A 16,310-nucleotide genomic window follows, 5' to 3' on the forward strand; every position below is an offset into this window, starting at 1 on the left:
ACTTCTCACCACAGTGGCGAACTGTAGCCCCTAGTCCAGCCTCTTGCTCAGGGGCAAACTGCAGTCCTTTGGCTGGCCACTTCCCTTGGCAGCAAAGGGGTATGTGTGTGTGTGTGGGGGGGGGTGGTTTAGTACCACCTGCTACTCTGGGCCCCAACCCAGGGACCCTATAGCTGGCAGCCTCTCACTGCCTCTCCTTCCCCTCTGCCACTACCTGCTTTCCCTGGACCACTTCCCCATAGCCCCAGCACCTACTCAGCCCCTGTATCAAAGCCACAGTCTGGAAGCCAGCCAGGCTGGAGCTCTGCTAGCTACCCTGACCCTGCCCAGCACTGCTCTGTCCCAGGTACTTCTCTCTACAGGCAGCCAGTCCTCTCTCAAGCTCCAGGGAGAGACCATCCTCCTCTCTGCCCTGTAGCCCTTATTATAGGACCCAGCTTGGCCCTGATTGGTTCTTCTAAGCCTTCCTCTGGTTGGCTGGGTTCTGTGCAGCCGCTCCATGGCCTCTATTAACACTTTGTCAGCCAGTGAGGGGCAGCTTCCCCATCACAGTGTCCTACAACTTTCTTCCAGTTCAGTTTCACCCTTTGTAGTCTATTCTGTTAGCCCCCTAGACAAGTCATCAGTTCAGTATTTATCCCCATTCCATTCATTTCTCAATGCCTTCCCTAATTAATCAGTTCCAGATACCCAGGAATTCCCATACTGGGTCAGCCCAGTGGCCCGTGTCATCCCATATCCTGTCTTCTTACTGTGGCCAGTATCAGCTGCTTCAGATTAATGTTCAAGAATGCCACTACTGGCCAGTAACTGAATAATCTAACCATAGGGCTTATTTCTCCCTACGCATGTATATTAGAGGTTGGCTTGTGTTCTGAAACATGAAGGGTTGTATCTTAAAATAAATTAAAAATTATCTTATCTGCTGTGACTATGGATAGTTTCATAAATATCTAATCCTTTTGTGAAACCTTCTAAGCACTTAGCTTCATGTATCTAGTGGCAATGCATTCCATTGGTCAATTAGGCAAAGTATTTTCTTTTGTCAGTTTCACATTCATTGCCTTTCAGTTTCATTGACTGTCCCCTTATTTTTCCTTCCCCCCCATCCATCAAATATCAGGCTATTCCCAGCATCTTATCTACATTGACCCCTTTACACTTCCCCCGTTAATCAGTTTAATTATGGCCTCACCATGTCTCTGCACAGAAAGCATTTAGGGATGTATAGTACCTCACATCACATCTCTATAGCAATGGGGCTGATGGTTCAGACCATATTATCCCCCTCATTGAATCAGTCCACCTTACCCAGAGTATCAAGTTTAAATGTCCTGTTCTGTCATCGAAGGTCATGCTCAGTTGTGTGCAGCCAGTGCTTCCCAGACCTTGCCTCCTATGCTGCTCATCTCAGTCCTTCCGCTGCACCACCAATGCAAACCTTGACACTAGACATCCGTTGGCCCCGCCTGTGTCTTGGTGTAGGGAACACCCTCCCAAAAGCTGTTTGCCAGTCCACTATCCTCTCTCTCATCATGCAAGTAAATCCTTTCTAAAGTCCACTCCTTCCATGTCACCCCCAGGAACAGAGTAATGTTGTTTACTGTGTATGTTTAAACTGAAAAGAGCCATCAGGATAGGATGACCATATTTCCTTAAACTGAAAACAGGATGGTTGGGGCTGGCCCGAGCTGCCTGGTGTCACCACTCATCCCTTATACCTCTGCACACGTTCCTTCATGCCCCCAGTAGAGCGAAGTAACAGAGATGGGAGAAAGAGGGAGGAGGAATGGGTATGGGCTGGGATCTGGGCAGCAAAGCAGGGTGTGAGTGTGTGGGTGTCAGTACTTTTGGACTCGTAGCCAGGAGGTGAAGCTATTGGACTGATACATTTTAGCAGTGTGAAGTCTCTTTGAGGACTGTGATAGTAGAGGTGCAGGAAGGAAGCTCCAGGTAGTGGGAGGGACCAAGGAGACTCCAGAGAGCATCCACAGGGAAGTGGGGGAAGGCTGTGATGCAGGGCCACCATTTCAGATTGGGGGAGGTGGGGGACTCCCGGCTAGTGAGGGGAGGGGGAAGAGGAGCAAGCAACAGAGGACCTGGGGGAGGGGAGTTGCTCCCAAATGGTGGTACAAAACTTGAGGGGGGAGATGCCCTCCCTAAATGGTGCCCCTGTTGGGATGTAGCAGAAGCAGGCTACTGGAGGCAGACTGGGGAAGGAAAGAAGCCTGTTAGGGCAGGGCTGTAGAGGGTTTTTGGGACCAGCTCTGAAGGACAGTGGGTGGGGAAGACACGAGGCTGGGGTGGGGGCTTCAGGGACCACTCGGGGTGGGGGGCTGCGGGAAGGTCCATACCATGCTTGGTACCATGGCATAAGCAAATGCTGTGGGACCTGGCTGGTCACTTACCAGTTGGGTTGCCCGGTAGGACCCAGGGCCCACAAGTCACATGGCTCCATGGCCCAACCGGAGAATAGTTTGAATTAGGATCCTGACTGCACTGCCCACAGATTGGGCTGCAGAGTGAGCACATGACACCCCATTACTTCCTGATTGGAGGGGCAGGGCATAGTGGACACCTTATCCAGGCTCCTATCCCCCCCCCAAAAAAATCACTGCTCATTCCTTCCCAAATGTTCATCCATGCCCCCTGGGGGGCAGGGTGCACCCCTCTTTTTTGGCAAAATAGGACAAATGCCTAGATTTGCCAAAAAAGTCAGGACATCAGGGACAGGGATTAAAAAGGGGACTGTCCTGGCCAAAACGGGATGTATGGTCACCCTACATCAGGATGTACCATTACCTATTACTGTAACACAAGCTATTGCCCACTCCATCCCCTTCCAGTTGTTGTCTGTTACTGTCATCATGTCTAAGTTGATTTATAAGCTCTTTGAGACAGGCACTGTATCTTCTCCTTTGTGTTGTAAAGGGGCTGAGGCACTTTTGGTGCAATATTAATAATACTAATTAATAAGATTCCAATGTGTATTTAACATCATATAATGCTTTCAGTCCCTCAGAAGGGAAGTGCAGTAGACATAGTAGGTTCTTATTGGAGCCAACTGAAATTTTTCTGCCTTTCATATTTTTGAGAGGAAAAAAACACAAACCTTTCAAAAATCTAATGAAACATTGTTGGGGCGGGGGGTAATGTTTTTGGTTTTTTTCACATTTTTGACTAGCACTAGCTGGTCATAGTTTTTTGATTTTTGAAAATGCTGGCAAGATTTTGAAATATCAACAAATAGAAACATTTCATAAAGTAGTCATATTTTTATCACATTTGATTACCAATTTTTGGCCAGCTTCTAAGTATTAATAATGTTTATAGTTCTTTTATTACTGTTTATTATTAAGTGTCGTTCTTCCTAATGGGTACTGAGCACTGAAGTTGTGGGTATTATCTACCTTCTGGCTAGATACAACCCTAAAATGTACTTTTAAAAACTAATTATATGTATTGCTATTTTTGATAATTGTGTGTATTTATCATTCCTCCGAGTGTCTTTTTGAAGTCCCACTAAACTGTATCTGTGCACCTGAGATATTGGGGAGTGAGTGAGAGCTGGGGCTGGTCTATATCTTTGCTTCCTTGCTTTATATTCACATTCACAGAGGAGCTTGTGTTTGTTCTTTTTGTCCTGTGGATATTGTATAATCTGATTCCCTCTTCCGGGCTCTCTGAGCTCCCTTCACCCACATTCAATCTTGGGGTCTCCCTCCAATCCCGCTGTGCTCTTCCTCTATAATGTCATAGTGGCCAGGAAGCGGATTGGAGGATGAAGAGAAAGTTCTGATTAAAACCATTAAATCCTATCCAATAATCTCCCCTTGCCCAAGCATCCTGTGCTATTTGTGATGTTGAAAGGATGGCAGAGGAAGTGTGTGCATGTGCGCGAGAGACTCGAGCCACCCTCCCTATCCATCTGGCATCCTGGAGCGGCAGCGACTTCCCAGATGTGCTGATCTCAATCCTTTCTCCCTGTTTTCTCCCACTGGCATCCCATCTAATTCGCAGCTCAAGTAGCACTGGAGACTTGGCACCTGGCCCACTCCCCATCCCAGCCTGTAGTGGATGCTCCTGGTCTCGCACAGGCCCATCTGTTGCACTGGACTTGGGTACCAGCCCGAGACACCAGCTTTCAGGGGGGAAGAAGCATGCGGATTTTCCCCAAGTAGATGCAGAGTTCCCCTTCCCTGGGAAAGTGCATCACATCAGCTTGGGGGAATAGTCTCTGTTCTTGCAGCGCACACACACCGCCCCAACTCTCAGGGCAACCGACATCCAAACCGCATCTGAGCAAAGAGTGCTATGTGTATCCTTTTGTCTGAGAATCTCCACTTCTGGTGCTGCCGAAAGCCTGTCTGTATGGCTGGCTCTGCCTTTGTTGGTCTATCTCTCCCTGCATCCTCTCCCCTTTTCTCTGTGTGTCTGGCTTTGTATCATTGCCTTTCTCTCTGTTCCTGTCTTCCTGTGTTTCGTTTTTTTCCTCTCTCCTTCCCTCCCCTGAGCCTGTCTCCTTTTGTTCTGGTGCTGTCCCTTCCCATCTCCCCACATACCCTCTCCCACCATACTCGCCATTCTCCAAACTTGTCACTGATACAAGTCAGTGACGGGGCGCTCCAGCCTCCCCACAAGTTCCAAAAGATAAGTAGGCACAAGAGGGGAGGGGAGGAGGAGCAGGGAAAATGGGTCAGTGTCTCCAAGCCTGAGCAGTGCCCTGCTGAGCCATACTGGCATTCTGACACCATGCTGAGAGACATGAGCAGACCGGCCAACAGAAAGGGAGGCACTTGTGCATTTCCTGACTGTGCCTTCTCCTCTAGTGCTGCCCTTGACTTAATGGGAAGAGGCAGCACTCTCTGCCCCCCCCCGAGGCACTGCGGCTCCAGCCCTCTGTGCTAGCATTGGGTACCAAGATATGAGGAGGGCTCCTCTCATGCTTTCTTCCAGGGTGTTGGGACCATGCAGCTGATCAGGCTGCACTATCCCTGCTGAGCAGGTAGGTATTTTCTGTGGCTGGTTGAACTTGCAGTGGAGTCAGACTAAAGGCATGTGTGCATGTACCAGATGGGCGGGGTGGGATCAGGCTGGGATTTCCTCCTTGACTGTCCCAGGTGAGTAGTGTTCACTACAGAAACTGCTCAGGGTCACAACACAGGGAAAAAGAGCATGGACCCTTGGTTATTCCTCTATGAGGAGAGCAGAATTAAGCTTACTCTTAGCATGAGACATGGAAGATCTGATCAGGCTGTGAAGGGGGAGAGATGTGGAATCCTGCAGTGGGCCATTGAACAGGCAGGGCTAGGCTGTTTGTGTGGAATGTCAGCCCCTGGGCTCTCTGTGACTGCTGGAGCAGAAGGAGATGGGCTTTTAAATATTCAGATGCAGGTCGAATTTGTCTTCTAGCTCTCTCAGACTTAACCCTTGCCATCCTGTTCATCGAGAGATGGGGAAGAGGAAATGCTTGTGAAAACACTATTTAGGTTGGCAGTGACCAAACATCCTTCCCATCTGAGGGTTGCTGTGTGAAATGAGTTGGTAGTTCTCAGTGTCATAGAGAGATAGATGTCCATATCACAAATAACCACCTCCATGACCCTCTTTACTGGAACCTGGACTCCCTCCCTTCCCCCCCTGAAGGGAGTCTCTCCAAGAGCAGGTGAGCAGTGCTTGAGGGCAGTGTGGGCTGGGAGGCAAGGGTTGCCTTGCTGCTGCCCCTGACCATGGTGAACCTGCTCTGTGGATACAGAGAGGCCATTTGTCTCTAGTGCTGTCAATCCAGCCCCTTTGATTAAGGTTGAAAATGAAAAATGTAAGTACCTAGAAATTTTAGGTCATGGTGATTTTTCTTCAATTATCTTTTCATTAGGAAGGTGGGGGAGGTTTGAACATCTGTGAATCACATTTAATCTCCACAAATCAGCTTTGCCTGCAGTATGATTTCATGTCGCTATTTTTCCTCTTGGCTGGCAATAGGAGAGTAGGAATCCCAGAGGCATAAAAATGGGAGTATCCAGCCGATGTGATCCCCTTCCAGCTGGCTCTGCCCCCATCCCTTCTGGAAATCCCAGCGTGAGCCCCTAGTTTCACATAGGACAATTTAATGATTATTTTGTCCCACTGAATAATTAAAAAATAGGCTAGAACCCTCTCCCAGGGGTGCTCAGGATTCCTTTCTCTGTCAGCTCCATAGCTCTTGAATTGCTGCCTCTGTCCTTGACACTAAAATGAATGGTTGGGTCTCTGTCCACACAGTTGTTTTTTTTTTGTTTTTTGTTTTTTTTTGTGGCCTTCACTATTTCTACTTCAAACCTATTTCCCAGGTGCCTCGCCTAGAGGGGACAGTATCCCTCATCATTTCACCTCCGCTTCACTGATCAGTTCTGAAATCAGACGCTGCCTGGAGGCGAAGACCCCTCCCTTCTAGCTCCCTTCCTGCACCTGGCTGCCACAACCAACGGGAGTTTGCCTGTGACTTGACATTTTAGTTTGCCCCTGGTTTGAGAAGAAATTGCAGGTGGGGAGGGGGCCTGTATGTGTGTAATGTATTCAGTGACCCAGGCCACAGCAGATTGCATCAGCCATCACCCTGCTTATATGTTAAACAAGACAATACAAAAGAAGGATGTAACAAAACTGTCTCATGTGAAAATGTTCCCTTTTTCCTGGGATTTGGCTTAATAGTGAAGGGCACAAGTAACCAATATTGTCAGGATCTCTGAGTAGTATACCCTTGAATTTATTATCTACGAAGTAGGTACAAAATCTTCAACAAATGACACACAAACACACTCCCCAGAGTCTTATCTATGGGACACTTGCTTATCTATGGGACACAGCTTAGTTCAGTGGGCAGAGGACTGGCCTTAGGAGTCAGGAAGCTCAGACACTAATCTGCTTTGTGACATTAGTCAAGTCACTTACCTTCGATGCTTCACTTCCCACATTTGTAATGTAGAAATGATCGTACTTAGCCCACCTTTCTAAAGTGTTTTGAATTCCCAGGGTAAAAAGTGCTAAGTACAGTCATTGCTGGAAGCACTTATAGTTTGTGGCCATGGGTGCTGTAGTAAATCCTAGGAGGATGATGATCTCTCCCCAAGAAATTCCAGGAGACCAAACAGAGCGTTCCACCTAGGCTAAAAAAGAGGCTCTTTGCATTTCACTTCGCCTGCTGCTCCTTATAGCATTCCCCTTCAGCGTCTTTTAAACTCTGTTTATTACTGTACAAATATGGGCTGGAGAGAGGATTGCTGCTCCTTCTGGACCTTCTCTGGCCCCTTCCAAACATACCTGAGAACAAACAGTAGTTACTGATTACACACAAATCAGGGGCCTCCTGCTCAGGGGGCAAATTGAGGTGGTTTAGTAGAGGGTCCTTTTCCCTGGGGTGGCTGCCATATTGTGTGCCAGAATCTGTAAGCTTTCAAGTGCAGCCTTGTTAACTAGTGGACTGCCGCACAAAGTGAACACAAAGGAGAGTGACAATCATAGTCTGAAGATCTACACAACGTACTGTGAGTGGCATCTGATTTTGTATCATGAGTAAGTGGGTCTTTGGGTAGGGTTGCCAACTTTCTACTACCACAAAACCGAACATCCCCTGCTCTGCCCTTCTTCCAAGGCCCCCCATGCCCCGCCCCTTCTCCTACCCCCCCCCCACTCCATCTACCTGCCCCTCTGAAGCTCGCTCTCCCCGACTTCACTCACTCACTCATTTTCACCTGGTTGGCTCAGGGGGCTGGGGTGCAGGAGGTGTTGAGGGCCCTATCGGGGGGCGCAGGCTCTAGGGTGGGGCTGAGGATGAGGGATTTGGAGTGCAGAAGGGTGCTCTGAGCTGGGATTGAGAGGTTCGGAGGGTAGGAGGGAGATCAGGGCTGGGGCAGGGGGTTTGGGCATGAGGGGTGCAGGCTTCAGGTGGTGCTTACCTCAAGCAGCTCCTGGCCAATGGGAGCTGTGGGGGCAGTACTTGGAGCAGGGGCAGTGCGTGGAGTCTCCCTGGCTGCCCCTACAAGTAGGAGCTGGAGGGGAGACATGCTGGCTGCTTCCCAGGAGCTGCGCAGTGTGGAGGCTAGTGGGGAACCTCCTGCCTTACTGTGCAGTGGTGCCAACCAGACAGTGAATGGCCCACCAGGATCCTTTTTCGACCAGGTGTTCTGTCTGAAAACCAAATACCTGGTCACCCTAGCTCTGGGAGACTATCATAATGTACTGTTCTCTCAATCTGCCTCTGGTCCATCTCTTGTGCCCATCTTCTGCCCATTCCTGGCCCCCATGTCTCTAACTGTGGCTGACAATGTGGCTGCTGAATCAACAGTCTGTAACAAATATTATTTTGTGCAAAGAAACAAATTGGCCATCACAGTGAGTGCTTCCAGGTGCCAGGCCTGAGACACCAGTGCCGCTGCACTGAGGTCCATGGAGTTTTATTGGTGGAAAAGTGGTGTAACTAAGTGGAGATTAAGGGCCATTGTTCACACTCCACTGTCTTCTGTTTCTTAAAGCTGCAGAGCAGCCACTTGGAACCCTAAATAGGACAAAAATTGAGTCTTCACAAAAAAAGAAACATTACCAAACACAGAGAAACACTGATCAAATATCAGAGGGGTAGCTGTGTTAGTCTGGATCTGTATAAGCGGCAAAGAGTCCTGTGGCACCTTATAGACTAACAAACATATTGGTGCATGAGCTTTCGTGGGTGAATACCCACTTCGTCAGATGCATGTAGTATAGAGAAACATTGGAGATCCATGAGCTTCATTGCTGGTGACAAGATTATAGTGGAATCCCATTTTTCTAGTTTAAGCAGCTGCAATGGATATACAGATCTCTGACACTGCTGATCCATGCTTTGCTTAGGGATGGAGGCAGTTTCCACTTCATATGAAAAATGTTACTGTCATCTGTCCAAGTTTCTAAGTTTCAGCCAGTGTACAGCGTATTGTAAAGATGACAAGAAAGAGCAGTTCAAAGATATTGTCTGAGGAATGAATTTAAAGCATTCAGTCCTAAGATCAAACTCAGATGTTTCCAGATGATATCTGAAGTGATATGGTGAGTTAATAAAGTGGAGAGATATGGGAACACTGTTCCAGACAGCAGCAGCTGCAGAAAAAAAGGCTTTCACACCAAGTGTTGAGATTGTGTAAAACATTATTCAGGGAGGGGAAAAGTAGGTAAAGTCTGAGAGGTCAGCGAATTCTGGTGTCATGATATGTGAAAAAAACAGACCTTTTAAAACAGGAAGTGCATATTAAAGAACATGGCTGCAACTTGAGAACAAACAAATAGACTTCCACAGAGCTTGTGTTCCAGCATTGTCTCCCTTACTTGCAAGGAACCACACTCTGCCTAGAGCTTTGTATAGCACACAGAGACATCTAGTACATGAATAAGATGCTAGAAGTCAACATAGAATTACAACTGGTGTACTGTATCCCATGTGACTTAATTTATCTTCCCCCCCTCCCTTTTTATAGATGCACCTGCCATCAATCCTGGCTGTTCTTGCAATAAAAACAAGTGGAACAATAAAGACAATGTTAGTTGTAAGATGTAGAGATTAATAAAAGAAGGAGGCAGACGTCAGGACCCTAATGGGGCTCTGGGTGAACGCTACTTCTCACCACCCAACACAGATGTAATGAGGTTGAGTAGTGTCCGCAAAAGAGAAACTAAACTAATTATTCCTCAATAAAGGTTTTTAATGACTTATGACTATAAAGGCAACACAGACAGAATGTGCCTAGTGACTTCACGCGTACTGTAACCATCCCCAACACAAATTCATATGCAATACTGATACATTAATCAATGATAGTTTACTATTTTTAACCTACCTATTAACTTATTTAACAACTTATAAACTATTACTGATTTTTATGATAAACTTGATGATAACTTATACTGAAGACAGGCACAATGACTTGTAAAGCCTCTATGATTTATAAACTACTAACTTCACCAGCGCTGTACCTGCTTCCAGCAAGGCACAAAACATATACAGTTACTATTGACTACTACTATTTTTAAACAACTTAAACAATTTACTAATATACTTAAACTTTAGTATTAATACAGACTTAAGATTAACCAGCTCGAGCATAACCAGACCTTTTCAGTTCAATCTCACCCTGCATTCTTCCAAAGATACATTACCTTCAGTTGACCATTTCCTGCGCTGGCCAGGCACAAATAGTCAGTGAAGCGCAAGTCCCTTTGGTTCAGGGGGTGTATGTGAGCCTGACAAGGAGTGATCTCTTTTAGGTCAACACACACACTTGCGCCTCTGCATCTTATTTATATGGTATTTTCTGGCCATGTTTCAAAACAAGTCAACCAGTCAAGGTGGCCAAATGCTCTAGGATGGCATTTGCGGTTGTCCTGATCTTATGAACTGTGCACCTGTGCTCAGCTCATCGCTTCTCTATGTGGCTAATTGTGGTCAATTTGCTAGACTCAAAAATGCTTGAATCAGCTTAAAGAGGTATTTGGTTGCAGAGCATAGTAACCACAAGTCTGTATCTACCTTTACAGAGTTTCCTTTTTTAGTCTATAAAGCTTCCTAGATATATTATGCATATGCTTACAGGATTCAACTGTACCCGCTTCTTACAACTTCCGGAAGGTTGAGGCCTAACAGTACTTGACAAGACTTGTATACATTAATCACATAAGGAAAGACAGAGACCATTAAATTTTCCACTAGCAATCCACTAAGCTTTATTTCCACTCTTTGAATTGCACACATCCAACTTCCTGTTCAGGATTCTGGGTAGTGGTGGAGCAAATGGCACTTCTTGTATTAAGTAGTATTACAATTAGAATTATAACTAGAAGACATCCAAAACTGATCTAAATGTATTCCTTCATTACTCTCCTCCTATATAGTCTTATCATAGGATAGGTGGATTGCTTTGACCTTGACTATGCAAGTTCATTCAGGGGTTTGTTCTGTCCTGTGGCTGGGAATGTGTTTTTATTAGGCTAGCCATTTATACATCTATTCTGTGGAGACCTTGTAAATTGAAGCACATTCAATCGTGCCACAATGCTATTTTTACAGAGTGACATCTTTGTGAATGATCATGCTGCAGTAGTCACTCATAGACTCATAGACTTTAAGGTCAAAAGGGACCATTATGATCATCTAGTCTGACCTCCTGCACAACACAGGCCACACAATCTCACCCATCCGCTCCTTACACACCTCAGTGACTATATGGGTTGTAAATAATTCCGAGCAATAATTTTCAGTAGAGATGGGAGCTGGGATTCCCTCAATACCCCAAGCCATTCCTAAGGTTATTTATTACTGTTATTCCGTGCAATATGTCCACTTCTGGTGCATGTTTTACACTTTTTGATACATACGGATGTATGCGTATTCCCTCCACACACACAGCTCCCCCTCCATCTATCACATTTTATTTCTCCTAGTCCTGCTTTCCGCCCCCCTTGAGTTGTTTTGCTCATGGAAACCATCAGGGAGATTCTTCATTATCGTGGAATAAGACAGCATTCTCACCCTACTCCTAACATAAGATACATGTGTTATGTCTGGTCCAAGCTTACCTCCTTCCTGGGAATTTACTTGATTGTGAACTTAAATAACAACAACCAAACAGAAACCTCAGACTAAGCTTTCTCCTGAACTTGGCTGTTCATTGGATTTTCCTTTGCCTCAGAGGGAAACTCGAAACCATTTTATTTTGAACTGGACCTAGAAAGACCCACCTGCTGGCATGAGTCAGCAGAAATAGGGCTTTAGCACCTGACATGTGGGTGACTCAGCACATGAGCCCTGCATTGCCAGGCAGCATCCTAGAACCTGCTGTCATATTATGATTAGGGGTTGGTTTTACTGTATTATGCTCTTTACTCAAAAAGAACAGGAGTACTTGTGGCACCTTAGAGACTAACAAATTTATTTCAGCATGAGCTTTAGGTCACTTCTTTGGATGCATAGAATGGAATACACAGACAGGAGATATTTATACATATAGAGAACATGAGAAGGTGGAAGTATGCATACCAACAGGAAGTACTCCTGTTCTTTTTGTGGATTCAGACTAACATGGCTGCTAGTCTGAAACTGCTCTTTACTCAGCTTGTGTTCCTATGTGGTAGATTTCTGTGCTAGTTTTAGTGTTACTCTCTCAGGCATCTCCATTGCTAATGCTCCTTAGCCAGTAATAGAAGTCAAATCTATTTCAGATAATCATAGATTATTAGGGTTGGAAGGGACCTCAGGAGATCATCGAGTCCCACCCCCTGCTCAAAGCAGGACCAATCCCCAAATGGCCCTCTTAAGGATTGACCTCACAACCCTGGGTTCAGCAGGCCAATGTTCAAACCACTGAGCTATCCCTCCCCCTCTATGCTTTCTCTGAACCATCCACAAATGAATCCACCTTGAAACTCCTAGTCCATTCCAGACTGGGGATTTCAAGAGAGGCTTAAGAAATCACATTGAGATGGGAGGCCTGCTACTGCCACTTCAACTTTAATGGCAGTCTCAGTCATTAGTGGGGATGAGAAATGGCACAGATCCCAGCTCAAAGAAGGCAATGCCTGACCTACTGTGGGGTGACTGAAACTGCACAGCCAGTCAGTACAGGATTCTCCCAGCAGCGTTGTGGCCTCAGCCTGAAGGAGAATGTGTTCCTTCTGGAATCTGGAGTAACTGGTTCCCCCTTTTCATCTGTCACTGTTTTCTTTCCTGTAGCTTGTCCCGCTGGTTCCTTTAAAGCATATGTGGGAGAAACCACCTGCAGACTCTGCCCTGCCCACAGCCACGCTCCAGTGCCAGGCTCCAGCGAATGTGCCTGCCAAAGCCGATACTACCGCTCTGCTTCAGACACATCTGACACCCCCTGCACTGGTAAGTGTTTGAGTAGAGTATGTGAGGGGAGCAGGAGGAATGGCAATAATTCAGGGGAGTCTGAGTCATTGCCCCTAAGAGCCCCTGAGAAAGAGAGAATAATTTCTCTTCACTCTTTTCCCCTGCAGGAATCTGGGGGGCACCACTTCTAACCCACTACAGGGTGTGTCTATCAACCAAATGTATTTAAAGACATTTCATTAATCCCATATATTATATACAATTCTCAATATAGTAAATACAAAATCCTTTAAAAGAACATTAATGTTGCAAAATCAGGTTTTCAGAAATTAGACAATGTCAGAATTCAGTTTGTCCATGCAACCTTAATTCAGCCTCCTTGTGTGTATGCATTATGATACAGTCTTTAATTACATGCTCACATAGTATTTTTCTGTAAGGACCCCTGCTTTATTAATTGCATGGGCTGGACAGTGGTCACTGAATGAGCAGTTACTTAATATGTTAAGTATCAGAGGGGTAGCCGTGTTAGTCTGGATCTGTAAATTTTTTAATATGTTATTTTGTCCTAATTGTACAATGAGTAGTGCCAGACCATATTTACTACACACTACTGAAACCCTCCTTGGAAGACAGAAATATTAATTTCCTTATGGGTTTTTTATGGTGTTCATCAGTACAGTATCCAGATGCTTCACAAACATTCATGAATTTATCTTCATAACACCCTTGTGAGGAGAGGGAGTATTATCCTCATTTTACAGATAAGGGGCTGAGGCACAGAGAGATTCAGGTCAAAAGTGTCCATTAAATTTGGTTTCCCAATTTGAGATATCTAGGACATGATTTTTCAGAGTACTTGGTATGATATCATACTTTATATGTTGAAGCACAATTCCCATTGTCTTTAGTTCATAGATTCCAAGGCCAGGAGGGTCCATTTTTGTGATCCTCTAGTCTGACATCTTGTATAACTCTGGATATAGAACTTCCCCCCAAAATAATTCCTAGAGCATATCATTTAGAAAAACATCTAACATTGATTTAAAAACGGTCAGTGATGGAGAATCCACCATGATCTTTGGTAAATTGTTCTAATGGTTAATTACTTTTGCTGTTAAAAAATTATGCGTTCTTTCCAGTCTGAATTTGTCTAGCTTCAGCTTCCAGCTACTGGATGTGTTATACCTCTCTCTGCTAAATTGAACAGCTCCTTATAAAATATTTCTTCCCCATATAGGTATTTATAGCCTGAAATCAAGTCATCCCTTAACCTTCTCTGTGTTAATCTAAATAGGTTGAGCTCCTTGAGTCTATCACAATAATAAGTGTTTTCTAATCCTTTAATCATTCTCATGGCTTTTCTTTGAACGCTCTCCAATTTATCAACATCCTTCTTGAATTGTGGACACCAGAACTGGACACAATATTCCAGTAGTGGTCATACCAGTGCAAAATACAGAGGTAATATAACCTTTCTACTCCTACTTGAGATTGGCCTGTTAATGCATCTAAAGTTCATATTAGCCTTCTTGGCTACAGCATTACACTGAGAGCTCATGTTCAGCTGATTATCCACCATGAGCCCCAAATCTTGGAATTACTACTTCCCAGGATAGAGTCCCCCATCCTGTAAGTATAACTTTTTTTTTTGTACCTATAGCAGCTGTGAGTGCTCAGCCCTTCTCCAAATCAGATCCATGGGTCTCAAGTTGGGCACCCAAAAAATGAGGAGCACACAGTTAGTGACCACCTGGGAAAAATTTGGTTTAAGTGACTTGCCCAGCGTCACACAGGAACTGTGTGACAGAGGCAGGGTTAGAATCCAGTTTTCCAGGGAAGCGGTCACCTGTTTTAAACATGAGATGATCCTTTCTCTTCTTGCAGTCCCTTGCATCATTCATTGCACACCTTCCAGCTTTTGCAACAAATGAGGCAGCGGTCCTACAGACAACAGATTCCTTCAGTACATCACTGTGATTCATATCCAGTGGATGTCCATCCTGTACGCTGAATGAGGCAGGGGTCCTTTGCAAAAGACAGTATATGAACATTGGCCAGCTTATGAAGGCCTACACTCATTTTGCAGGCACTTCTCTGTCTATTCATCTGTAAAGTGATAACTTGTGAATGCCACATTGAAGCAATTTCAAAATTTCAGGGAATGTTCTAAGCATCAGTGTCCAGAAGCCTACTGATTTTGGGGGAAATCAGAACAATGAAAGGGGACACATGGAGCCCCTGCAGCCCTTTGCTAGAGCATGCTCAGTGCAGACAGAATGTTCAGAGAATTTAGCTACCAGGTTGTAACAAGTCTCTACTTGAACATGTGCATACTGAGATTTTAAAAAGGCTCATAAATTGGATAGCTTTTTATGAGAACACCACAAAGCTCATCCCTGACAAAAGCCACTCCCTTGCCAAATTTCAAATCCCTGCTCCAAAGCATGGGGGTGATAGAGCTCTTGAAAGAAAAGAAAATTTTAATAGGGACAAAACAACGTATTTGTTCCTAGCCTCCTTCTAGGAAATAGCTGAAACATTTTTTGCAGAAGAATGAGAGCATGAGAGAAATAAAAAACTTGTCCTCTTATTTTCTTTCCTCTTTCTTTCTCTCTGTCATTCTTTTTTAGGTTTTTAATACCTCATTTTCCTCTCTTGTAGGCACTCCCTCCGCCCCCCGGGATGTTAGCTATGAGATCATTGGCTCCAATGTGCTCCTGACCTGGCGCTTACCCAAGGACCTGGGTGGCCGCAAGGATGTCTTCTTTAATATCATCTGCAAGGTGTGCCCGACTGGGTCTCCGGGGCCCTGCGTGCGCTGTGGGGACAGCGTCCAATTTGAGCCACGCCAGGTGGGGCTAACAGAGAGTCGTGTGCAGGTCTCCAACCTGCTGGCCCGTGTGCAGTACACATTTGAGATCCAGGCTGTCAACCTGGTGACCGAGCTGAGCCCAGAGGCACCCCAATATGCAGCCATCAACGTCAGCACCAGCCAGTCAGGTGAGGAGCCAATCCCTCCTACTGCTTTCTCTCATTCCCTCCTTCACATTCCGTGCCTTGTAGCAAGCATGGCTCTGAGTTGCTTGGCTGTGTGCTATGCTCCATCTTGACCTGCCACTTCTGAGTGGTTCCCGTGTGCCCCTCTCTCTGTGGGTCCCTTTTTTCCCTTCCCCTCTTGCTGGAGAAGCTGAGTTTAGCTGCCAGTGTGAATGGACATGAAGGAGCGAGGTAGCGTCAGAGGCAGGAGCCAGCCCAGATGGAACAGCAGTGGGCGAAGTAGCTCCACTCGTCAGATGAGCAGCTGCTTCATTGTGTGATGCAGGAGCCACTGTCATCGTTCAGGAGGGGCCCTGTGAGTTTTAAGCTGCTGCAGAAGCACTTAGCGTTTCTTCGCCTTTTCATCATCCCCTCTACCTCCCGCTTTTCTCCGTTTTCGCTTCAACCCCCTTCTTCTCTC

General features: G+C 45.7%; 1 protein-coding gene across 1 annotated transcript in view; it reads left to right on the forward strand.

Moving 5' to 3' along the window:
* The window catches only part of LOC127046390 (ephrin type-B receptor 5), a 146,881-nt gene that overhangs the window by 97,523 nt on the left and 33,048 nt on the right, over positions 1-16,310 (forward strand). The window contains exons 5-6 of the mRNA XM_050943378.1: positions 12,734-12,889; positions 15,515-15,853. Of these exons, the coding sequence (XP_050799335.1) occupies positions 12,734-12,889; positions 15,515-15,853 (495 nt within the window). The remainder of the gene's footprint in view (positions 1-12,733; positions 12,890-15,514; positions 15,854-16,310) is intronic.

Source organism: Gopherus flavomarginatus, chromosome 1, assembly GCF_025201925.1.
Source record: "Gopherus flavomarginatus isolate rGopFla2 chromosome 1, rGopFla2.mat.asm, whole genome shotgun sequence".
NCBI lineage: Eukaryota > Metazoa > Chordata > Testudines > Testudinidae > Gopherus > Gopherus flavomarginatus.